The 27612-nt window shown below is 41.8% G+C and overlaps 1 protein-coding gene across 1 annotated transcript; it reads right to left on the reverse strand.

Annotated features, from left to right (window-relative positions):
* Positions 1–411: 411 nt before the first annotated feature.
* LOC145458084 (Na(+)/H(+) exchange regulatory cofactor NHE-RF2-like) lies at positions 412–26520 on the reverse strand. Its single transcript, XM_080336398.1, has 6 exons — positions 26289–26520; positions 23620–23817; positions 19411–19542; positions 6298–6480; positions 2619–2805; positions 412–1573 (listed from the first exon to the last, which is right to left on the reverse strand). Exons 1-6 carry the CDS (start codon positions 26379–26381, stop codon positions 1443–1445), a joined length of 924 nt encoding a protein of 307 aa, XP_080192524.1. The 5' UTR covers positions 26382–26520; the 3' UTR covers positions 412–1442.
* Between the last annotated feature and the right edge of the window lie 1092 nt (positions 26521–27612).

Here is a 27612-nt window from a genome sequence, read left to right on the forward strand (position 1 = left end):
AATGACGCATAGCCGCGACAGTTGGAGCGTGAAGGTCTTGTGGAAATTTCAATAATTTGCAACTCAATTACGGTGGCGTTCTGAAGAAAATGGTTGCGGCCAATTTTTTTTTCGTTTTGCCCCTCAATTTGTGACCACATCATTTTTAGAGTGCAGTGCTCCTTCAAGGTGTCACGTGCAGAGGTGGTCTACGTAGTCATCGTTGGTGCTCAAGTTGAGGCAGAAGTAGCGCCGTAAACTTCTGGTCAAGTAAAAGTAGTGACCTTCAAGTAGGAAAGTAACTAGTGTAATCTCAGCATAGCATAAAACAGTAACCTAAAAGTGGAAGAACTCTAGTACCATCAGTGACTACATTCACCTTCCCGACGCTCTATACTGCCCCCACATCAACACAAACCAGCCACAACGGAACATTGTCGTGATTTTTAATCTAAAATAGAACAGAAAGCACATCGAAATAAGATAATGACAAATTACAGTGAGCGCTTGTACGAAAACGCTATAGACGTCACATCATAGCACTAAACCCATCGAGTTCTACGATCTATCAAAAAAAGGAAAATAATTAGTTCTATACAAGAATACAGAGGCGTTGGAGGCGATTGGACCAATCAGATACGTTATACTCGGAAAGCGGGTAGCTTTAGCGCCAAGGTCGGAAAATGTACTCGGCCGATTCGCGTCAATCACAACGACAAACCCGCGCCAATTCCGCGTGCATTTGATAGCGAAAAGTCCCGCAGCCTTTGCTTGTACCGTTGGCTGAACTAGTGCTTCTGTTAAAATTTAACCGGCAGCAGATCACTGCGCAGTGCGCACGTTACGCTACCATCGCAGCAAAAAACATCCGATTGTGCCATGTTCTTCTCATCCAATTGCTCCTGGTGACGTGCCGGAATAACTCCAATACTTTTGCAATAAAAAAATATATACTCAAACCGATCGTGACTGATAATGAACGTACGGAGAGATGCGTTAAGTCATTCATAATATTGTGGCCAAACAATGCCGATTTCCGCTTTCAAGTGTAGTTTTGGAAGAGTTCCACTACCCGGACATGATTACAATATATATTTTCGGAATCGGCGCAATAGTAGCTTTCGTTAAGGACCAGTTATTTTAAATTTAAAGCCCCGGTAGCAAGCTATAGCTCAACTTAATCTGTTTAAGAATCTACCAGAAATTGCTAATTGCATGTTTCCCCAACCGAGCAGGCACGAGTTACGCATCCATCCGTAGATTAGGTGTCTATCGTTTGAGGCGATTAACTAAATGTTTCGCTACTCGAGATTGGCTGTAAATCAAAGAGAAAATTTTGACCCTGGCACAATGTAATACTCTCAATCAGCGTGAGCAGCAGCAACAAACAACACTGTCTTGTCCGTTCGGGCGGGGCTTTACTAAATGTCATGATTAGAGATTCGGAGTCGTGGTGGGATCGTTTATAACTCGTTGAACATGGCGCGTCGCTTTTGCCAATCGCTGACAGGCGCCTTCTTCTTTTTGGACTTGTGCTTCTCTTTGAGCATGGTCAGGTCCATCGTCAAAAGGTCCGGTTCTTCCGGCTTTTCCTCTGAAAGCGCAACACAACAGGTTAGAAAAGAGACGGGCGACATACGGCCCGTGGTAGGATTTCAAGCGGCCTGCATACACTTTCCGGTCTTACATAATAATGAACATTTGCAAGCAAACATTTTCGACCACAAACATTAAAAAGAGAAACTGCATCCAATTTAACTGCTTTTCACGTGCAATCTTTACGAAGGGTTTCTACATACGACATGCAGCCAGAGTTCAAAGAATTTGTTTAAAAAGCTTTGGTCGACCACAGATGTCTCATTGACTTCAACAGCTATCGAAATACATTACCTTAATAAATTCATTGAACACTGTTTTTGGTCTCATGCTTTTAACCTAAAGAATACATTAAATTATTTATTCCTTGTACAGGTGGATAAATCTGCAATTTATGTAATGATTCCGGAATCCGGCCCGCCAAGTACTTCATTTTCGCTGATTTGGCCCGTCAACTGGAGAAGTTGCCCCGGGCCCTATGACTGTAGGCCCCAGTTGCCCGCCCAAGGTTTAGAAGCTACCTCATCACAAAAACGGCACACGGTCAGCTAATGGAGGTCCGCTACGAAGTCGTTTCATTTTGTCCTACTATCTGGTTTTGGTTTAGATTCAGAAGTAGTCAACAACGACGTACTTCTACTTTCAGAGTGCTACTTGCATTACTTATTCATGAGGTTATGCTTTAGATTACTAGTCAGCTCTCAAGGTTATCGACCCACAATCCGACATATCAACCTCCCTTATCGACGCATGTGTCATTCATTTTCATCACTTGTCGTTCATGTTATCCCTTATTCCTTTCCATTCAGCGTGCATGCCTCTTATGTACAATGTACATCGCCTAGGCTTAGGTGGGTGTCTGATCTCAAAGACTACCCCAAGTCTCTTTGACACCTCCTTATCTTTTCATTGTATCGCAGTGTTGCGGTGTTTTGAAATGATGGAAATGATAATAAACTGACACTGATTACTTCAATTCTACTCCACAGTACTCGATTCAATTGTCCAGTTGCATGTCCGCGAAATATACATTCGTTTCTCACCATCCTTGGCAGGTTTGGGAGTCGGCAGCGGCCCAGTGAGGTGCGTCTCGCTCGGAGTGACGTCACAGCTCTTGAAGAAGTCGTCAGTGGCCGGGTCCACCACGAGCAGCGAGACAGAATCGCCAGACTCTTTGATCGCGGTCACCAGCTTCGCGTGCTTCTCGTACTCCATGTTCGCGCCGTTCACCTGGAAGCGAAAACGGTGGCCGCTAGTTGGCGATGTCGAGCTCTCTCTCGGGTAAAAACTCAGTTGGTAGGCAACGCGATGCGCGCGACATCGTTACTTCAAAACCACGGGTCTGGTGTAGGCGCCTAGGCCTAGGCGGCAGACTTGAACAAACTACTGAATTTTCAAATTGCGCAACTAGAACTAGAATTAAGACTACTCACTGTTCAGAACTAGCAACTAGAACTAGAACGAACGACCTTTAAAAATCCTCAACCAACTGAAACGGGTGAACAAACTTTTTGGCTCGCGAGTCGCGGGCCGCATTCAACATCTGAATCAATTCGCGGGCCGCACTGCAGTGAATAGAGATTGTAAGCCAAAACGCAATAATATTATCAAATTATATAGTGACCGAGGAAATATGGAGATAATGCGTTTGTATATTTAAAACAAACTAAATACACGCGTCAGACATATTGGCAAGATCTCATAAGCCAGTCGTCCTCAATAACCAATTTGTCAATATTAACGATGAAAGTCGCTTGTGCCGATTCTTGCAACAGGGTGGAAATGCTGACAGCATCATAACCATGTTACCTTGAAATACGTTACTATACAATATATTGATAATATCTACACATATCGAGGACGAATCTACCTAGTACACGCGCGAATTGGTTTTTCCAGGCACAGCACCAAAAGTAATAAACTTGCTGGAGTTTCCAATTCAAAATCCCGCTCCTGAACCGAAGTATGTCATTTCTGTTATGACTTTCTGTGATGTTTAGCGAGCGAAACCTTCAAAAATGCGCGGGCCTTGAGGTCAGGCTATAGCGGTAGCAACAAAAATAAGAAATATTCATCATAGTAATACTAAAATTTGTCGTTCTCATAGTGAAATATATTAGGAAAAAGTTTAATCAAGTCGCCGCAATAACTCGATTTTTAGTGCGCATTTTATCAATATTTTTCTTTAGGATTTCGGGGGCCGCAAAAAACGACGCACTTTGTCCATCCCTGAACTAACACGTAACTACCGTACCTAACAACTGGCTATACGATTTTCTGAGTTGCAAATGCAAAGAAATAATTCAAAAGGACAGGGTTTCGAGTTTGAAATTGAAAGGGTTCAGACCCCCCAAATCCACCCCTGGGCTTGCAATGGCCGCTGAAGTTACACATGGAAAACCTTTCGTTGTCTACATCCACTTGAAGTAGTTTTGACAGGGTTCAAAGCGGTATATTTCAACACACGCCCGGGTCTACCGCGTCTGGACATACCGTTTAACGATAAGATACATTTAACAACGAACGACTTGTGACCCAAATGAGCGCGTTATAAAACATCTCTCTTCGCCGAGACACGCCTATAGACTATCTTCAACAAAGCACAGACGGTGCGTACAATGCCCTGGATTTACGTAACGCCCTCGGAAGTATGGAGAAGCGGCGCTAATCGCCGAATATCAAACTGGCGGCGAAATGCCCGACTTATTCATTCAGCACAAAGGCCGGGCGTCTATCAAAATAATTTCCGGCGACGCTGAAGGTGCAACGGCGCGCGGCCGACAATGTCAACATCTATCCAGCAGATCTCAACACCCGACGATATAACACGTATTTAAACGTACGTTCATAAAATTTCAGCAACGCGGTTACGTCACACACGATTTGTGCCATATCTTACAAAATGATTTCGCAAATGTTGGATGTTTATCTACGCTCCTCCTGGCCACCTGATCCGCGCACGCGGTGTCTTAAAAAGCCTACAAGTGGGCCGTGCTTGAAGTCGGCATCTACGGAACAAAATAAAGAAAATTGGCCTGGTGTAAATGACCACAGTAGTTGACAAACGCCATGAATACCACCAACAAACGAAAAATACACCATCAAAACCACAAACTTCAGCACCTGGCCGCGTCGGAGTTTGGTATAATGTACTTGACCAATTCCGTTGATATCGGTTTTTATCCTGGCCTCCTAAGCCTATGGAGCAGCGCCTCTCAACCGCCGCTCCTCCGAATATATCACAATTATTATAAGATACTCTTGGAGGTGCATAACTGCAGTGTACATTTGAATCGTATATTCATTTAGAAACATACCAGAGTATTTTCACCTCACACTTGTCAGGGGCAATCGTCAGCAAGAGATCTTCAATGGTCTATTACAATTAGTTTTATCAAAATTGCAACATGTATGAAGTTGGACGCTTGTCCGTTAATTAGAGAAATGAAATATCGAATTTTAAGTTGATTCGCAAGTTTGTTACGCATTTTTCCTCACCGCGTCGCAATATAGAGTTCCTAATTTGTCCTTGGCTTACCGGTGCGTCACAGCTGTTTAAAAGTAGCCTACAACTCGTCAGTTAAATCTCGGCGGTGAAACTTGACCACATTTGCCAGTATAATAATATAATCTAGGAAACAGCAAAGTGGCGATTCTTTCAAAAGAAACGAAACAATCAAAGGCAAGTTCATGGTTTTAACAGAACATCGCCTTGCAGAAAAGCTTTAACAGAACCACGTGTAACGCGAGAATTATCGAAAAGGCAGCATAAAACTTATTATTAAATTGAAGTTTTTCATGTTTCCTTCCGAGATGTATACGTTTGTTGCGATCACATTGCGGGTTAATTCAGAATTTCGAAGGTTTCCCGGTCCGAAATATGTGTTTTGAAATTTCACCTGTCCCTGCCTAGAAAGGTTGTGAACTGTTGCTATAGAACACAGTAACGCGGGAGGCGGGAAAATCTCCCATAATACATAGATAAAAGCAAAATATCAATAACTTGATAGTTACCGCGATCCCCAACCGCGAGTATCCGACAAAGTGTTACATCACAACTAATCACTACATTACGTAACTTGAAACTCCACAGTTAATCCAAAGTCACGGCCCGGCGGTTTCAACGCAACCACGCCGAAAATACGGCAATCTCACCCCTGCCGTTGCATTATACGCGCGAAGGTATGCCGACAATTTTAAAAGGGTTGATACGTGTGCAGTCGCCGGCCAGTTAGAGGCGTGTACCAAGAAAACAAAAGCGATCTTCAACGCTGCGATTCGGCTGGTAATGGATGCAAGCTTGTAGTACACTACACCAACGCGAAACAGGTATTCGATGTTACACTAACACAGGCGCAGATACGCGTTGAAAGTAGAGATAAGTGAAGGCACATTACCGTATACACTATACAAAGCTGGTCAAGGCGTTGGTGCTCAAGTAGAAGGAAAGCCGTAAATTTCCATTCAATTACAGATAGAAGTAGACATTTCATAACTACTTGAAGCGAAAGTAGAAAATGTAAGGTTGAAAATTGCTCAAGATGCGTATCTTCGCTACTGGAACAAAATGACTGATGACATGGCGCATGGCGCACACTTAACACAACCAAATACTCCCACACGATTCATTGTCCAGGCAGGAACGTATATGAAAGCGTATATTATCGTCACTGACTATTCGACCCTATTAACGGAAACCTAGAACTGCAAACTATCGCTCACCTCGATGATTCTGTCGCCGGCAAGCATTCCCGCAGCTTCTGCCGGCGTGCCCGCGTCAACGGACCTGATGTAGCGTCCGGGTTTGCCCTTTTCGCTGTGCAGATTGAACCCGTAGCCGCCCGTGCCTTTTTCTAACTTGCAAAGCCTGGGCCGCGTCTCGGCCGACGGCTTGCCGTTGACGGTCTGCAAGGAATAGAGGATCTTCACATGAAATGGATACACAATGTATCAGAAACATGCACCTCTAAGCCCAGACGGGACAACGCAAAACTGGTGCAAAGCTTCACTGTATGTAGTATATTGTATGCATATAATAATAGAGAAACGGCAGTGAAGTTTCATTACAGATAGGGCAGTCCCGGATATAGTTGAAAAAAGCGAAAGTCTACAGGGCAATCCTAGTGAGTAGTAGAGCGGTGATTTTCAAGAGTGCCTAAGAATAGCGACGCATTATCCCACTTGCGAATTTGTCCTCACACTATCACAGATTGACTATTTCTTAGGGCATGTACAATGTACATTGTACGTTGACCTCATATATAACGATTCGACATGGCCAAGTAAACTATCAGTCTATAAATCAATCGTAGGCCACCGTGGGTGTAACCACAATGGAAATTCGAGAGTACCAAACTTCAGAGAGGAAGTGGATACATATTCCACTGTGACATGATTGATTACATGCCATCAAAAATTAGGAATGGGCAACAATTCAGTGCCAGCTGATTGGAATCAAATGCTCAAAATGTTGCTCAATCGAATCGAAACACTAATTTTCAATACAGTTTTTACTAGCGAAATCCACAGCGGGACACGAGTCGATAATGCAAAAGCGATTCGCACATGGAGAACTAAGAAGCGTAGAACGAATTCGGAAATTATCATGAAACCTATACGACACGGCAGCGTCACAGTCGCATTGTGGCAGTAGTATTCGTGAATAGACGTAGTTGCTGAGCTTAAAGCTATTTATTTACACGCCCGATTCGGAGGCCAACGGAGACTTTCCCAATCCGAGCACTCTCACAAACCAGCTAACAGTTAGCACTGTTAGTGCGAGCTGTGTCTAATTACGAAATACCAAGTATTATCAGTTTAACATTGTGATTATTCCTGTTGATTCGTTTCGGCATGCCTGATTCCGGATTCCTTTGCGCAATGCACATCCCTATCAAAAGCGCGGGAATTTACTTTGACATGCAGCGGTTCTAGACAGTTGCCCTTGGCGGTGCGCGTTACAAAGTTTTCTAGAATTATGATTTCTGCATTTATATCTAGAAGCGTGCGCAATAGAAGTGTATCACGTGATCGCTGCCTGCAGATATCGATACTTTACGAAATGTCAAAGCTGCAAATAGATTCGGCGACACACGCAAACAGCGACCATGGAATTATAATCATAAATACACGGCTACTGTATGCTCAAATTGTCAGTCTTTTATCAATGACTAACGTAAAAACGACACCAGGACATGAGATTTATATCTCCGTCGCAAATTCGTTATTTGAATCAAGAATTAACGACTTCGGAACTGAACCCATAACCGGATCCGGAAGGAAAAATTCCGCCACCAGGCTGTGCGTTACGCAGACACAATACGTCATCTAAATTCGCTAGTGGACACTGGACACCGGACATAATAATTTCCAATCGCTACATGATGGCATTTCGCATACGCTTTCCCAGTAAAACAAACGCAACCTTTGGCAACCATGCGCATGTCGACCTTCAGCAAATAGGATACGGTGACAAACATACCGCAAATACTTGTGACACTTATCCGCACTTTACATAAGATGGCCAATCTGCAGTGGCGTGCACTTAAACGCTACATCGCCATATCGGCAGCGGTAAAAACCACTAGCGCTCTAGCGTTAATGAACAAGTTTTGACCTTGAAATGGGGCAGACATCAGAGGCCTAACCATACAGCTATCAACATGCATTAATTATTCATATGCCACGTATCACTTGAATATCAATATCTACTTACATATTGGCACGTTACAAATTAATGTTTTTATGATAACAGAGTTACAGTAACTATGGCAAGGTGGTAGCTTGATCGCAATATGACGCTATTGAGATAATTATGTCAGCAGGCAACCAGGTAATAATTGAGACAGTGTTCAAAGAGTGTGTAGTGAATACAGTACCTCATAGTGAGACTTGCAACGTCATATGCTTGACGACGTCACAATGGATATGTGACGGATTAGGATTGCCTATTACTATACCGGCATCCTACCGACAGTATGGAAATAATGTCATATGCCACAATGTTGCATCTACTTTTCTATTAATACCACTTTCAGAGATCCATTCAATAAATTACCTACATTCATGTTTTCTTCAGTCCAGCTGAGATGAACGGTGCCTTCCTACGACTTTGTCAATTTATCTTTGATATTGCGTCTTATTCATAAATAATTAAGGAAGAGAAATGGCAAACAATCAGTTCGAGCATTTATGTCATAAATAATGCAGCTGGACGTAACGCGACACACGGGCACACCGATTCTCGACCGTGAGCAATCCGCTGTCCCCTGAACTCATTCGGAAATCAAGTCTATATCGTGAAAAGTAGTTGAAACATTCGATATCACATGACAACAGTGGATATGAAGTCACTAAAAATCACTGTCTGACCAAAGTTTAGTACATTTGAAAGGACTTGGACCCGCATTTGGGTCGTCTGATCCCAAGCACAGAGAGGTGCGTACCAGTCATCTGGCAGTGCGAAAATGGTTAACAGTAGTTGTGCTGACGAAAAGCATCTGGCATTACTTCGAAAGCGACCGACCTATTACGATTCCTATCCAAAAATATTTCGATATCGCAGAATATATAGATGCAAGTAGATGGAACAATATGCCTGATAAAGTAAATCATCTCAACTCGCTTGACCTGTTTACCATATTACTACGCAAAACACGCAGGTCAAAACACGGCCACTTGCGAACAATCGCCCACACGACCGGCACATTGCAACGGTGTTTCGGAAGATAAGCGACACTGCGACAGTATAACCTCGTGAACTAAAATCGTTTCCTAAAAGTTTGAAACGGGTGTGGACGTGTGCTCGACTATTAGATTAGAAAAGCTTTCAAAATGTCGAGACATATACCGAATGCATGTACCACGAAAGAGTCAACCTGGCATTTGCGGTGATCTGAATTTATCTGAGTGCATAAGAGAAGGCATATCTCAAGATGCTACATTACACAACCTCTGCAAAATGCTAGCATACCAACAAAAGTCAACACCTCACCATAAGACTATTGTTGCACACTTGTTGTTTACATGTGTGACGATTTCATTGTCATACACATCATTAGAAAATGAGTCTCACAAATATGACTGACTACAGTGACCAGTTAAACGCCAATCGTGGCATGCAATCCGATCTGGGCCGTGCTATGAATGTCATATCGTGCAGAAATAGATACGCGAAGTGCGCGTTTATAGCCTATACAGTCCGACGCCGATCACATCGCACACCACTAGCATTCAACATTCAACGAAGACATCGGAACACATATTTCAGAAGATGAAATGTGGCACACACCAACAGATCAGTTATATTGCCGCGACAAGCGTGAAAATGAAAGATCTGCCCAGCAATTCCTGTACCACGCACGCAACTCACGATGCGGAATGTATCATGTAGATGCGTGACAATTACGTCATTTTCAACTTTATGAGAGTATAATTTAGTGACTCCCACGCGGAAGATGGACTACTACCAATTATCGAAAAAGCGATGTCGCAACATACAAAACGTTGCCCTAAATCAGGGATATGCAACCTTTTTTGCTCTGCGGGTCAGTTTCAAAATGAAATAATTTTTGCGGACCGGTGTTCAAAAATACGTTCAACCGGGGCTTACGATATCGTAGGCCCCGGTTGAACGTTGAAAATTGATTGTATCTCATTCAGCAAAGGGTGTACACTACACAGAAAGAGAGTAACAAATATGTTTCGATTAAAAAAACTTGATACTCTATAAATTCTGATTAGTAGGGCGGTTTTTTTTTGACATGTCAAAATTTGTCAAAATTTTGTCAAAATTGTAGCGTTAGGTCAAAATTTGTCAAAATTGTTCATAAAGTCTTTATTTCGTTTGTATCATAGATTTTGCAGTGTCTGTGAACGTATCATTTGATATTTTACAGCTTGTAGTCTACTTTATCGGCCTACTGTTGTACACGGCGCATTGTCTGCTCAATGAGCAGTGCTCATACTGAATCATCAACGGTCAATGGTCAACGTACCGCAATATCCTAACTGGGGCATCATTCTTATATTGAGAAGCGCATGATCAAAAATTGTAATAGACAACATTGTCAGAATGAAGCAACATATTGCGTCACCAGTAGTGTATGCACATTGCACAACTTGAGTGTTGTCAGCCAACTGCTGCTGTTGAACGTCCTTGGCAAGTAAGGACATGCACTTTTTACACAAGAATATAGGAAAGTATCTCTCGTTGTACTACAATTTTTTTTAATTATTTCCGCCATAATACGTATTGCAACCACTGGAATTCTTCATAGAGCCAGATTTCGGTAAAATATTGTTTTTTATATGTACAAAGTCGCCTGTTTCTAAGCCAAAAACGTTTTTTCAGGCCAAACTACTTCGTTGGGACAGTCAGTTACAACCGGAAATGTAGATAACTGGTACAATTTTGACATTATTTGGGAAAACACCTAATTTGCATACGTTAGGTCAAAATTTGGTCAAAATTCAGTTTTTTTAGGTAAAAAAAAGTCAAAATTTTGATTTTTTAGGTCAAAATTTTCTTTTTTTAGGTAAAAAAAAAACCGCCCTACTGATTAGTGATCTTGACCACTGTGCAAAAGTGCACGAACTTTTCCCGAACCAGTACAGGGCCCCTCGCGGACCACCGGTTGACGACCACTGCGCAAAATGACCTAACGAGCGCCGGACTCCACTTCCACACACACACTAGTGACAAACGGTAAAGCACGAAAAAAAAACAGCCGACTAAGTCGCAGTAGGTTAAGAAACCAGATTTAGATGCTGATAAATTTAATATATGATATACCCATACCGATACTACTCGAGCGGCAACTTTTGGTTATGTCTAGTTCGTTACAGTTTGCTGAACCACTTCATATCTACTGTCGGAAACGTGTATGATGAACGAATGTACCACGAACCACCTGAAACTCTCAGGCAATCCTCCTGCGCTAATACGCCGAGAGCTCATGAACGCCTGTCTATATTGCAACTAATACTAACGTAATATTTTCGGAAGCACTGCAATTCGATAAAAGTTTCCGATGACGAAGCGTGACTTCCGCATTCGAATCAAACGTCTCGCATACGCCATAACTCACAAATGCTGGCGGAAATATGGTTACGTGAATTGCATGCAATCCATCGCACCGGCTGCACTGTCACACGCCTTGTGAGCATTGCCTAATGATCGTATCTTACGCATGCGCAGTAGAAGCGATTAACGAGTGACGCTTATCGATCTATAATCGCCACAAGATAACAAAATATATCGACCATAATAAAAAATAAGAAGACATATATAACACATACAAGAGTCGCCATCGATTACATCAGTACCATGATTTGGTATCACTAAATCGCAACAAAAAATTTTGCAGCCATTGTCGTTGGATAGCCTCTCAGAAAATCATACAGGTAGGTACCCATTCTATTATACACGGAAAGTGTCGAGTCCATGCCACATCAGGTTGCGCGATGTATCAAGTTCTCGGGAACCGGGATAGTAGTTTCGCTACGACCCGCTTCGCCCAGTCTATATTTAGTTCCAAATACATTCTATGATTTGATGCAGTAAATATTTTGATCATACGAACTCGATAATATATCATACTATGTACTGCGAGACGTAGACAAAAAACGTTATAAAATACTAGGTCATTAAAAAAATTTCCGGAATTCTAGGCATAATTATTCCAGCGCTTCTCTGCGACGCAGATTTGTACATCAAATTACTTGACATATCTGGAAAATCCTTACTTACATCGACCGTATTATACATGGCCAATTGTCCATTGGGTGCTGCGCGTGGCCTTAAAGGGGCGGGGCGATCTGAAGCACCGCCCTGACAGTGTCACGACTTAAGGTTTCCCATCATAGACTGCCAGCTGTCAATTTGATGATCATATTTCACTATCGCGGTTTCGAGAACTGAATATTGCCTCGCTGTCGTAACACAAAAGTTTTACTTTGCGAAACTATCCACACGACATAAATTCAATAAACGGATTGCACTGAACACAAAGATATCACGAGGCTAAACCATAGTCATTTGCCATTATTTTCCACAAGGATTCAAGAGTGAGAACCGATATTTTTAAGTACCGAAATTGTACGATTCTCGTGACTTGCGACTAATTGTATCAACGAGAGAGAATTGTCACAAAGCACGGCATACAATAATGAAATTTATTTTGATCAAGCGTGATGGTGTGATTTTTTCATGACCGCATAAAAGCCACCGCGATGTACGATAACTGTTGGGTAATTATTGCCTCACATGACGTCATATTCAAAAATGGGCAAAACGATTCGAGTCAAGTTTTGAGAGCCTATTTATTTCGAGTAACGCGCCCGAAATTTTGATAACGAAGGACCGTCGCTCGGAATTGCGAGCGTTCCGCTCTACATCACGTCGCATACATTACACGAGTTATCGCAGGCAGTGCACAGCTATATTTCGTTCCGAAGCCTGGAACATATCGGCATAAGTAGCACCGACCCCAAGCCTCAAATACAAAAGAAATGCCATATTTCGTTCACGCGCCAAGAGCTGGCGGCAGCTGATAAAGCGTATAGCCTAAGGAATCGATCCAAGCGGACGTCGGTTTTCGGAATGTCGATGACACTCATGAATGATGGCTTAACGTTCAGCGAATGAAGAAGAGGGGTTCCATAGAAACGTTCAATGTCCAGCATACACAGTATACGCAAGTTGCTCTATTTATTGGCAATTCGGAACGTATCGCACTTCGTAACATTATAAAGCCGGACGAAATTCAATTCGCGAAATTCGGATATTTTGGTGACATGCCGCGCGTTGAAATTGGATGCTACCCTACATCTGAGAGTAGAAGACAATTGCCATCATACAATGGGCATTTGAGCTAACACCAGAGTTGAGATCACACACTCCAGCACAAATATCTGAATTACCAGTAGCAGTCACTAGAATCCGAATCTAGTTTTAATAATAATGAAAGCTCGATTGGTCGTATTACAGCATCCCGAACGTGTAGCAATAGGCTAGGCACGGTAGTAGGGAGTGGAGGGAGACGACATTGAAATAATGGATAGTACTCGAACCACAGCATAAAGGAATGGGACAACTAACTACCCCCTTTTTGAGAAATCTCCCAGCTTTATAGCAGGGTTGTTATGACTCGAGCCCCGATTTTTTGGTGACTCGACTTGACTCGAGTCAATTTTTGTATTGACTCGACGTGTACTCGAGTTATTGCGTATGACTCGAACCAAGTCATATGACTCTAGACTAGGACGGTCAAGACTTCAAAGAATAGTAAAGTTACCACATTATAGGTATTTCTTCCATCAGTCCTGATACTTGAAAATATGGCCAGAAACTGTTAAAACTGAGGAAAATTACTATTTATGAATGCGAGCAATTCTATATCAGTCGAGCAGAGTTGAAAAGAATGGGTTGAAACGGATTGAACTGAAAACTGAAAAAAATGACTTGGCCTTGGACTCAACCCTCTACCAGCTGACTTGGACTCGGACTTGACTCCAGTCAAAACTGTACCAGTGAGATTGACTTGTGAATCGGAACCTTGTGACTTGGTTACAACCCTGCTTTATAGCTTTAAGAGTCAGGCTAAAGGCCAGACAACAGAAATACCGTCACAAATCACGCGGAATCTGTACGGGTACGTTCTGGCGGGACTTCGGGAGCAGGACTGGATAAATGACCTTTTTTAGTCAACACAACAGGATTTCACGTAAAAGTTGGAGAAACAGTAGTCTTTTAGTCGGGTAATGTAACTATTGCGGTTATTAAAAGTGTCCTCCTCCCCGGATCCCAAAATACGGTAACCCTAATCAGGACTCCGTTCGCGAATGGAACGGGAGTAAGCGGAGTGATACTGTGCGGCAATGACCGTTTTCAGACACCTATATCGTATCCTATGCAAGAAATGTATCACAACAAGCGAGTAGTTTGCGACATCTCATTAGTCGCTGCTGCTATTCGAGAAGCAGCAGGAGAATGGAATACACGCTGGAACTTTCACACGCAATGTAATACATTGCAGTAGGGTTGTCGGGCGGTTCTCAAACTTGGGGGGCGTGGAAGCATAGCTTCGCGCGATTTACCTCCGACACAAAGGTATTGCTCTGCGTATAGTCCGAATTTCATATTTGAGGATTCTCTCATCAACAGTCATAACCTTCCATGCCATCAAACTATCCGCTGGGATTGCTAGCATTCTGGTTTCATTTTGTGATATGGCGATAAGAGGGGGCGCGAAAATTTGCACTATCATAAAGAGGGGCGTGTTTAAAAGCGTTTGAGAACCACTGGGGTGGTTGGAGAATACCACTCCTAGTTCTTAGGTCACTCATTGCGAATCACGTTAACTTACATTTTCACCGACACTCGTGGAATTTTGTTCAGTTCGTAGCTTTCCAGCCCCTTATAGTTGAGAAAGTGCTTTTACAAACAGATTGGATACCGAAAACGGAGCATAAATTCGACACAGGAGTGTCGGTGACGGGGTAACTTCATTATTCATTGATTATATATCTCCGAAACGGGTTAATGCTCACACTTTTACGAGACATGATACGTACCATAGCGGTAATGATTGTCACAAAGCGCAGTGAAATATGGATGATCGAAAAAATACTAAATTTCCTGTAAATGTTGCAGAGCTTGCATTCTTCGGTTTGTGGTGGCAGAAAAGGAAAAGGGTATATTATTTTTGAAGTATCCACATTATCCACACTAATATGAAGCCATAATGAGCAATATTCGATCGCTTGACTCGATTTTGACCGGCCCTTCTCGATCTTCCTACAAAATTTCGAAAACTCAGCGTCGAATATCGTAACCCGATCCAAAAATCACAAGCCAACAATCTCGAAGACATAGATATCAAAATATCGTTTACACACTAATTGCAACCATCGACCCGAAAGCTCACGCGAGAGGAACGGATTCATTACAATAACGACGCAAGAACCTGCTTCAACCCCTTTACCGCCGCCATCAGCCTCAGTTGAACGGCGTAAGCGCTCGTTAATGAATCGCAAAATCTTTTCGACGCAATGAATTAATGTAATGAGCACGGAGCCCAGATTATATCGATTTTCATCAAAAGCATAAAGAGAGTGGGGTGGCGATGTACGAGCCGTGCGGGCTGTAGGAACAACAAACATCACTTACGCGCTACCAGATTTCCTATAAAAGCGGGCGGTTAAAAATATTGAATGATGACATCTCGTTGCTCGCGATTTCGGGAAAAATCAACAAAAGCCGCCGTTTGGGAAACGCCACATTTTAATGTTGACATTACCTGCGGTTTGACCGAAATCACGGTAATACAATGTATGAGGACGGTGTGTGCTAACTGATGACGGATGGATGGCGCGAGCAATCCTTCAGGGATGGAACGAACCGTGAATTTTTCTGATGCGAACTCGCGCGCCAACACTGTCACATCATAATTTAACGGGTACTGCTTGGAAGCAGTCACTATATCTACGCAGTTTGCGAGGGACTTGGAATTATCTCTATTGTCACGTGTTATAATATCCGTTTCCGACCATACCTACTTCATATCACTTTGTGACAAAACTGTGGGTTTTTCACGACTTCACAGATACGTCTTTTCCACTAATAACGCGCGCCGCTTTGTAGTTAGGGTTGCATTCAAAACAAACAGTGTTTCAAACAAATGCCTTTAAAAAAACATTGTGTTTGTTTTTTCAAACGTTGTATAATTATGCCATAATTGTTCAAACTTTAAATACTTTCGAAAACATGTAGTGTGAGCCTACGCACATTTTGCACCCAATACAGTCGGCGTATACGATGTGGGGTGGCTGGAACCCTCGAGATCGTCGTCGGTTCAACAGTTATAGTGAGTATAGAACATTGGTACGGATTGGGTGTTCTGATCAGACTTGGACAATTAGATAATTCTAGTTGTCTAATTTCACTAAATTAGAGCGAAATGCCAGTAATCTAATTCTAATCCAATTTATGAAATGTCCTTATGCTCTAACTTTAGTACTAATCTAATTCATTGTTTTCCTTCAAATGCCTATTTGACCGCGTTATTTTGCAGCGAGTTAACAAGAATATTCCTCTCGCGCAGGGATATCCAGTGTCAAGATACCATCGCCTTACTTACATGGTTATTGGGACGAATAATAGCCTGCAAGCATAATAGCTTGTAGTCTGCGTCTGCGATCAGCATTCACGTTTTCAAAACTTTACGTTGGGTTAACACCCTTCTGACTAACATGGGCGATGCTCATGGCATGGTTACCGCAAAAGAAGTACCCTAATATTTTATTAAACCAGTACAATAACAACAAGAAGTATTATGATCATAAAAGTCATTTTATTTTTAACTATGAGTTGCTCACGATACCCGACAACGCTTTCCAACGACCAATGAATCGATATTGGGGATAGCCAGACATGGTTCTAGCTGAAAGACCATCTCATCCTTGAGATTGATCTTGTAGGGACGTCCTATGCCGTTTTCTAAGCGTCTGCGTCTTGGCAGTATCTGAGCCATTGCACGTCAAGGCAATATTCTTGTGCTATTGATATCTGACGACTCTCTATCGATGGAATGCTGTTGCCATCGCCGAAACCGTTTCAGCTAGTGTGGGATAGTGTTGTTGGGCACAGGCGAATACCTTATTTTGAAACAACAACAATAATACTTTGAAACTGAAATAAATTTTTTCATCTCAAAACTATTCGCGTATTTCCAAAATCTCAAATCGGACCGCCGGCTGCTATTGCAGTGACCGCTGGCATAGTAAAAAAACGAGCCAAGCTTGGTGCACAGGCGTCAACCATTCTCATGGTCACGGGAACGCACTGTGATTTGATATGAACTGATTTTTGCTGTATTCATTTACCATTCACAATTTCATTCAATTTCCAAGTTTTTGCAAATTCAGTAATTCTAATCTCATTGAAAAAAGAAACGGTGCAGCTCTAATTCTAATTCTAATCTAATTTGAAAAAAGCTGTGTAGCTCTAATTCTAATTCTAATCTAATTTGAAAAAGCTGTGTCACTCTAATTCTAATCCAATTTGAAAAAAGCAGTGTAGCTCTAATTCTAATTCTAATCTAATTTGAAAGAGCTGTGTCATTCTAATTCTAATTCTAATCTAATTTGGAAAAAAGTATGTAGCTCTTATTCTGGTTCTAATCTAATTCAGAAAAGCTTAAAATTTTCTAGTTGTCCAAGTCCGGTTCTGATGATGATGACCGCCGACCGAAAAAATGCTGCATAAAGATGTAGTTCTGGGTTAAAGTTTCGAAACTATAACTTCCGTTGATAAATTAATTCATAGTGGCAAGGAGCATAGGCATTGGAATATAATTATTAGAGTTGACAGTCGACTTCCAGAAACACTTCACTCCGCTATAGACCATCCTGAAATTTCAGTTGTTTTCGTTGAAACCCGTTCGTACAAAACGAATGTACATAAAAATGTACACACAAAGGTATATTTGTGACACTGGCATCGCTACGAGGTTGCTCCTAGTTAAGGCCACAGAATTGGCAAATTCCCATCGCCCCAGGCACTGACAGGCTACGCTCCTAGTGATTTTATCTACTTGCGCTGTGACGTGACAGTATATTACGAAGAGTGATGAGTTCCGTTTGAAATGAACATTTACATTTAAAATTTACAAGTTGCAAACTACCGGTATAATCTGGCAAACGTAAGTACAAAATGTCCACCAGTGTCCACTCTCCAGGCTTTAGCATAGGGCTGTACTCAGATATATAATCTTTTGTTGGTCGGATCATCGCCAAGTAGTTGGATAGTGTCGAAAGACCGGTGGTTACATAGTTATAGTGTGCACATTGCAAGGATTCGCACTTCACATTGAACGTTGCGCCACGATGGCGTCGAGTCTAAGGTAGTCTACATTATTATGATGTCACAAGACAACTCCAGGAAAGAACGTGTCTGTGTGTACCGCCCTTCTAGCCTCGCATGCCACGCAGTATGCCTCCCGTGGAATACCACATCAGAATCAAGCTTGCGTTGACAGGATTGTAAGCTAAGCGAATGGACCATGTATAAGCGATTATGAAGATGATCTCCCAGGACTGTAACATACTTCTCGCTGACGGCACGATACCTAAAAGCTTATCGATGCCACGTTACCGCATTAGATCGCACCATACTCCTGGCCGCAGTTACAAGATATTTACAACCAATAATAAAAACACTGCCTGCAGTAGATATATTGACTCTCTCATCTTGTGTCTCGACAGCTCACCTTGACAGAAACTTAACATTTTGTCATGGTTAAGTTATACAAACCATAGCCAACAAAACAGTCTCTCAATAGCTGCTACATCAAGGCAAGACGCATTAATGGAGATGGGAGAATGGTATTCTATCAAATAAAATAATCAGACAATGCAAGCAAATGCCCGGGTAATACATAACATGCCATATTTTATTTTACGAAGGAATCCGGAGTAAAAATCAAATATAAACAAGTTCATACATCATAAACGTAATTCATATCGGTAGATTTCCGTCAATACCCAGGATACATCCACCTTTTAATCAGTTTTCCGATATTATAACCGATCAGCACTTGCTGGCTGAAATAGTCATTGCGTCACAAAACGGACCAAGGCTGACCGTCCCGCAAAGCTGGGACTTTGACAAACCATTAACACACCGATAAGACTTCATAATGGGATTTACAACGTGAGCATAGCGCTAAAATAGGATTTCAGTACGATCGACCCTTGATGAAATAACAATTTATGTAGCCGCGATCTGATATATCGTTGTTGCAAATTCATTTATTTCACGCAGAAATCACACACCTTATCTGTTTCTTTCATGGGCGCGGCGTCCGTAACTTCCTCGGCAACTTGCGGACTCGGCTCGTCTTGCGCTTGGCCGTGGTCTTCCGTGCCGTTCGTGATAAGGTCCGCGGTAATAGGTACGCCTTTTTCCTGCACAAGTAGCGGTAACGTTAAAACCCGGGCGAGTCGATTGTTGACAGGTGCGCGCCCTGCAATTACGACGGCTAAGTAGGCGCAATATTTGAAATAATTCGACCGCAGCGTCTACTTGTTAAGACTGATAAAAGCGATTCGCGCTTCGACCGGCGATTAGACGCGAACGCGGAATGTTAGCCGTGCGCGCGGCGACAATTCCAGAAAGGTCTGGCGGAGGAGTGAACACGTAATGGGTATGACGTATGTGTGTATTCGCGAAAATTTTCAAACTCAACACAGACGACCGTTTTATGGTTCCGGGCCGAGTAACACACATTGTGAAGTCAGAGTACTTCGACTTTCTCAGAGCACTGAAGTATGCACTCCTACTTTGGCCAACTTGCTCAAGTCAAGCGGTTACGAATTCAGACTAATTCCACTTGGAATATAGTTTTCATTTTTTTCGGCAAAGCTTGCTTTTTTACCAACTCGAAAATAGCTACTTCTACTTCTACTTGAGTACCGACGGTGACTACTTTGAGCTCCCGCGGATGATACGGTATGATCTAAAATTACAAGCACATTATCTACATTGCGACTGAATGACCTGTCTTCGATTACTGGCGTAGTTTTACGTTCACTAAACGAGACCTTTTTGGTCTCTTCGTGACCGATCTCCATAATCAGTGTGGATTCATCTTTGAAGCAATGTGTAATGTAAATTACATAATTGTAAAAAATCATGACAAACCAAGCCGTACACAGAAGTGCCACACTTACTCGCTACTTCTACTTTTGAACCATAGTAGTGAGTATCAACGATGACTATTTTTACCGCCTCCACACAAAAATTAGAAACAGTGCAAATTTGTGCCATTCGCAAGGACGCAACGACTTCATTTCAGTTGCGCTTCTTTACGAAGAATTCGTATGCGACTGTAGACAACTCAAATCCACGGCGAGTTGATTGCCATATGTGATATGATGACAATGCCACGAGACCATTGCTACTTCACGCAGAAACGTTTTTCTACGGACTCGTCTAGCCTCGTGCCGCATGCGTTACATGCTCTGCTCATTCCTCACGCGGTCGAACGAAAACCAAAACGGTGAACATCGTGGATAAAGGCGTATCCGCACGAATCGAATAATTTCAATTCATATACTCGATGCATAGCACAAATTTCGATAGCTGAAATTATGGTCGGATAGAGGATACCGTCCACCGATACAATTTCATCACCAAAGCGTTATTGAAAATTAGAGGAGATTCGTCCACGACACCAATTGTTATTGTGACGTTATTGAGCACTGATAACACAATGATACAGTGACGTCATAACGTTATTGAATATAATTATGTCCTTCGAATTAGGCTGCTTGAACTATAGATAACTAACCTCCGCGACGATGTCATAATCTTAGTGTCAAGCCACAATCACGATAGTGCGGTGGTTTATAACCTTCAATAACCCGCGAAACACTTGTGCTAATCTCCAAGCCTTCGCGGAATCTCGAATTTTCCTTTAGTCATAGAATCAAAATTCTACCACAATACTCAACTACACATGTAGTACGTTGCTATGGATAACTGATGCACATAATGACTTGCGCACCAACAGAGTGTGTGTCTTCACCTACGCGGAGCCCCTGACAATGGCTGACGGAATACCAGTTAGGAACCGCTGGGATAGCGCGACTACGAAATTCGAACGCGCAGGAGTGGTACACAACGGCCCGTGGTTTTCCGTCAATCACGGTGATATTACGCATGGCATACCGCACATATTTCGCTGTTGTCATAAACACAAAACATTGCGTAAAATCAACTAGGAGTCGAGTTCTTGTTCGCGCGGCGTAACGGAGTTGGTGTGTTGATTGGAAAACGGAATCACTATCTCGGAGAGGATTACGGCGGCTAACAGCAGGAACAGACGGCAAAGCTTCATCCAATTTAGCCCGTAACATTCTTCCAAGGCCTTACTAGTTGCTAGTAAGTACACGGACATGAGCCGGGGCTACGCACCGTTGAAAACCACGTCCAAAAGTCGATTGCGCAATTGCTAACTGGTACACCCACACGCTTACATCATCGTTGCTATTTGGCGAGGGAAAAGCAGCATATTTCGGCTAAACTATATTATTTGGCTGTGAAAATAAATAGGTCTTGCAATATGAAATATCGATAACGCACCGAACGGCACCAAACAACTTTGCAGCCGTCAATTAGAAAGCAGTCGTTACTAAATCTACTTCGAGCTGTGCGCAACGATTCGAATACGCAGTAAATCTAGCCGAGTAACTAGAGGCGATTTCGTCTAGTATTGAAACTACACGCCCCTTGTCACTGAATTGCATCGCCACATATAATTACAGTTTCGATACGTTGGAACTGGAAGCTTTGAAACCTCGATTGATCATATCAGAACATACAAACATCCAGCGCAAAGCTACGCGCGTCGGTGAAAACACCAATTATGTGTGAAGAAGTGATGGACTTTTTCAATAGAGCATTTACACACAGGAGAACGAAATCAGTACTGCCGAAAAATAGCCGTATATATATGATGGGATATTATTTCCCACGCTGTTGTTTAAAATGTGCGTATTTGAATATTCCAAAATATTTCGTACTGTCATGACTTCATAACGATTGGGATTAGAATAGCCAACTCGAAGACTAATACTCAATTGGGAATGAAATCACTCAAGTACTCGATTATGGTCAGCCCAAATTATAATGTATATCTATTGTAATTGTAATGTATTGTATATAAAACACTATTCTAATTCAAGGAGCTTCTTGGAGGTGAAGGACAATATACACTTGAATGGTATATCCATATTGAAATGAGCCCGAATATTTTCGGCGGACACTCGTCATGGGTAAGCGTCAGCAACTAGTAAAGAATTGGATAGAATATTGTATAGCAACAATCATTCAGTTTCCAAAGATATAAATCGTTTACTGCTACTACTTCTAGAAATGCCCATGATTAAATAAGCAATACGAATACGAATTTACAATCCCCCGTATAATGTCACTGAAAAGCTAAAATCTAAAATCTTGCCGTACTCAATCCCATTGCGACGCAGAAATTGGCGTGTTTGGCAAGCCTGGGCAACATCGAGTCCTGTTATACATCACACACACACCGGGTTGGAGTGGGCACTGCACAGTGCACATTCGTCACGAACACAGATCATATTCGTTCAGACGAGACGGCTATTATCAGTAAAGGACACTTGAAAAAAACTCCGACCAATGAATCATCGGCGTGTTGACTTTTGCGATAGTGCCGACAACCGAGCACAATCATGAAAACATCAGCCAGGGATTGAAATAGGATGTAACGAGGTATCTGTATTGTGTCGCCGAATCGCGCATTCAGGAGCACACTGCAACTACCACTAAGCTGTCGCCTGTCAATTGCAACGGCCACTGCAACATATCAAACGTGCGGACTATGGTTTTTCCAAAATCTCGGCAAAACATCCGATTTGGTGGCATGGTAGGCGGAATTTCAGGCTATCTCCCATACTCCGATTTTACATTAAAAAAAAGGTACACACAACGATTCAAATAGGAAGTCACGCGAATTCGTACAATACCACTACCAGAGGATTTTCAATTTGGATATTCGAAATATATGTGCCTGTCGGTGTACCGAAAGTGAGGTTGGAATTGAATTCACAATTTACGCTCGACGATGACCCCGGAAGCGCACAATAGGTCTGAAGCGGCCGCCGCAGTCACGTCTACAGTAGAAGTTTGGAAACATCCCGCGTGACTTTCAATATACCTGGATAGCTACGCAAGTTGACTTGCACGAATAAATGTTGCGCCCGGCTCAACGCATAAACGTTAGAAATCCATTTCCAATGCAAGTTTCAGATAGATTGATCATTAGTTTTAGAAGTTATGGGTATTTTTAACTGATATCACAAGTCGATCTGTAGCGTAGCATTTTCGGTAATACTGCGAGTAGCGCGCTTTCTCTCATTGCGACAAATCGCCAATTTTCATTATTTCGCAACAAAGCCATAAAGGATACACAGTTAGGCGCAGAGACACAGGCAGGCAGAGCTCACTTTCAAGAACTTTTCCGTTTGCTCGTCTACCACGAGCAATTCCGTCTCGTTTTCTTTCTCCTTAATCCTTTTCACAACGTCCTGATGCGATTCCTTCTCCACGTTGTGTCCGTTCACGCAAATGATTCTGTCGCCGACTAGCAAGCCCGAGCTTTCTGCCGCGCTGCCTTCTTCAATTTTACGAATCCTTTGCCCGACCTGGAACGGACAGATATCTCCTTGACAATACGTGAGATCAGATCAAGAGGAGCGCATTAGCGCTCAGACTACTTGGTATACTTGTGGTGCACTGCGCATTAGGGCAGTTCAAAAAGAACTTGAAAAAAAAATATTTCTGACTACTTGATAAAATTGTTAGGCTACCTAAAAGAAACGCTGCACACCAATTTTGGAGCAATTCCAACCTGTAGAGCAGTGGTTCTCAACCTTTTTTAGACACGCCCCCCTTTTTGATAATGAAAAATTTCGCGCCCATCTTGTCGTCATATCACAAAATCCAACCGGGATGCTAGCAACCCCAACAGATTATTTGGTGGTATGGTCGGTTATGAATGTTGATGAGAGAATAAAAATATGAAATTGGGTCTATAAAGACAGAAACACGCGTGTATTGGAGGTGTATTGGAGGGGGCCGCCCCCCAGGTTGAGAACCCCTGCTATAGAGGCATTGCTAAAAGAGGAAAAAGTTTTGGATTCATTTAATAAAAAGAAATATAACAGCATTTCAAATTTTTCTGGCTATCCCATGAAATCGTCGGGTTGTCCGAAAAAAACGATGCATAGAAAATTTGGCTCAATTCCAACCAGTACAAGCAAAGTTATTCGAGTACAAAATTTTGGATTTGGAAAAAATAGTATTTACGGTGCCAAATTCTTTATTATTTATTATATGCCTACGACCCACCGTAAACAGGACTACCGTACTATGATTTGATATCTCAAATTTTGAACATTGATGACTTCATTTCCACTGGTTCGAAGTGAGTCAAATTTGTTGTGCATTGTTTTTTCAGACAATCTTACAATTTCATGGGGTAGCCAGCAAAATTTGAAAAAAAATTAGATTTATTGCTATTAAATAAATCCAGAACTTTTTTCTCTTATAGCAATGCCTCTGTAGGTTGGAACTGCACCAAAATTGGTGTGCGGCGTTTTTTTGGTAACCTAGCAATTTTCTCAAGTAGCCAGTGCAATTTGAACAAAAAATCATTTTTGTACAGCCTGACTGCGTATATTATTGACATCTTGCATCTTGATAGGACAAGAGTAAAAAGTACTTTTGCAAGCATTAACACAGTATTGGAGTGATCAGAGGTGGCCAGTAACGATGAACGACGTACTTGTACTTATTCAGAGTACTCAAGTAGGTTTAACCTTCTTGCAGTATTTACTCGAGTGGTTATAATTTTAGACTATATCCACTTCTACGTCGTAGTTTCAGGTTTTAAGCAGACCGACCGAACCTGACCGTATACCACTCTGACCCCCATGAATCGGACAACAGTTTTGCGCGTGTAGAACAACTTTACATAAAAATTCCACAAGCACACAAGTAAGGTTTAATTGCCGAGCAGAAAAACTATTTGTGAGATGGCTGAGGTATTTGCCTCGATAACAAGACTGAGATGTATCCTATGTTAATTGAAATCTCGCTGTACCGTCAGTTCAGTATCAGTACCGTCAGTTCAAGGACCTACCAAGTGGAAAAACCAGTGCCGGTTAGATAGTCGGCTAACTGGATAGCGTTATCGGGGGTAAAACTTCATATAAATCATACAATCGGGGAAAGCCAAAAGGCTTTCTCTCATCCCTATGGCACGTCCGACATGAGATCAGTTCTTTGTGATATTCGGTTTGGAACAAAATTGCACACAAAAGTACATGATCATGAGGTATGTCGAGAGAAAAATTAGAGGGTTTCCATTACTCTCATTCCAAGTAGTCAGTGTTGTTACTCATTTTGATTGTAGCATTACGGCAGGGTTGTAATGACTCTAGTCATGTCTCGACTCGAGATTTTTTGGTGACTCGAGTCATTTTTTCAAATGCGTAAAATGAACCGACTCGAGCAAAATTTTGTATTGACTCGACTTGTACTCGAGTCATCGTGCATGACTCGAACCAAGTCATCCGACTCGAGACTAGGACAGCCAAGACAGACATTTCATTGCAACGTCGAAAAATAGTACAGATACCGCATTATTGGAATTTCATCTATCAGTCCTGATACTTGGAAAATAGGATCAGAACTGTTAAGACTGAGGAAAATTACTATAGGCTATTACGAATGTGAGCCATTCTATATCACCCGTGTAGAGTTGAAAAAATTCGATTGAGCCGGATTGAACTGAAAACTGAACAGTGAACTTAAGTACTTGGACTCGGACTCGAGTTAAAACACTATGACTCGGACTCGACCCTCTGCTAGCTGACTTGGACTTGACTCGATCAACACCATATCATGATTTGTTATTTCAAAGACAATAGGAATGCTGACAAGTCAAGTCACACATATCTCATTTGTGTGAGAGCCTTTTAATGCAACATCCAAAGAAAAGCAATGTGAATTGTTGGAACTAGGAAAGTGAGACGAAAAAATTTTCAATTTCCAAGGCCATGATCCCAACATGCAAAATGAAGTCAGAACTGTATAGTTTAGTGGGACTCGCCTTGCCCTTCTCTCCGTGAAGATGAAATCCGTATCCATCCGTGCCTTTGATGACTTTACAAAGCCTTGGTTTATGAACACCGTTTTCAGCCATTGTGCTCCGAAAAACTCGAATGGTCAAGTGTCTCCAAAAGCAATTCAAAACTCAACAGCAGGCTTGATGAATAGGAGTCAACAATCGACAACAAGAGCAGCGCTAACTATTTCTAATAAAGGAAAAGTCGGGTTATTGACATAGGATTCATACATGAATGATTATTTCAAATCATAGGCATATCAATAATATACAAACAACTGTGAGTGGGGGTTAAGAGGAAAAAGCAAGAAATATTGAATATTCTGCATCCCAAACCTAACAATTATGTCAGTTCGTCAAACAAATTGAAGGCATTACGGAATCACTCAGAACTACGGGCGCATCAAGTCTATAGGCCTATCTGACTATCAATTCCGCCGGTTTCATAGCGTTATATTACTTCCTGTATTGAGTGAACCTTATTGAATAATGGAAGACAACATTGGATACCGGTTTAGCCTTTCTGACGATAAATGAGGCCTACTCATAGCACTGAAATACTGATTCAAACATGGGTGAATTAACTAGCATATGCTCAATGCCAATATGCCGCATCCGACCTATCAATCATTTGCTTTAATGTATGTGTAGACCCTATATATGAGGATTGATATATCTGACACATAAAATAAGACAGCGTATAATTCTAGGCTCTTTCATAAAATATTATCATCGATATTAGAAGATAGCCTATATAGTAATGCGAGATTAGGCATATGTAGTTACTAGTTACATTGTATACTGCAGCACACACACACTTTACTGCATTCTGATATGTTGAAACAAAGTTTGATATTCATAAGACATATTTTTTCTGAATGCTGAAACATAGCACCGACAATATCTATTAAACATGACAAATGATTTACCTTTGAAGTCTGAACATTAATTACAAATGAGACTTCAAGTTGTGGATAAATAATTAATGATTCCCTTTAAAATTCAATTTTGTCCTCATTTTATCAAGTAACTAAATACATAATTACTTTGTTAATCAAACAGCAAAACATGACAGGACAACTTGCTGAGCCCGTAGTCCATTCTACAAATTAAAGTTGGGTCCTCGGAAAGGATAAGACTCAATTGATAAGATTATAGGCCTAGTACTACTAATTGTAGTGGGCATAGTAAATTTCCGTATATATACTGTGTGTTAGGGATCAAACAGTTAATCCAATTTCCGACAGACTTGGTTAAAATAGGCAGAACATCCGGGCAAGTGGAAACAAGAACGATTTTCTACAATTAA

This window comes from Botryllus schlosseri, chromosome 15 (assembly GCF_051294905.1).
Source record: "Botryllus schlosseri isolate E-star chromosome 15, Bs_hap1, whole genome shotgun sequence".
In the NCBI taxonomy this organism is placed as follows: domain Eukaryota; kingdom Metazoa; phylum Chordata; class Ascidiacea; order Stolidobranchia; family Styelidae; genus Botryllus; species Botryllus schlosseri.

Coding starts and splice junctions, on each gene's coding strand:
- LOC145458084 (XM_080336398.1), bottom strand. CDS start 26,381: ATGGCTGAAAACGGTGTTCATAAACCAAGGCTTTGTAAAGTCATCAAA. Junction 19,543..23,619: donor AAACGGAAAAGTTCTTGAAA/GTGAGCTCTGCC, acceptor CTACTTGTGCAG/GAAAAAGGCGTACCTATTAC. Junction 6,481..19,410: donor CCATGAAAGAAACAGATAAG/GTGTGTGATTTC, acceptor TATTCCTTGCAG/ACCGTCAACGGCAAGCCGTC.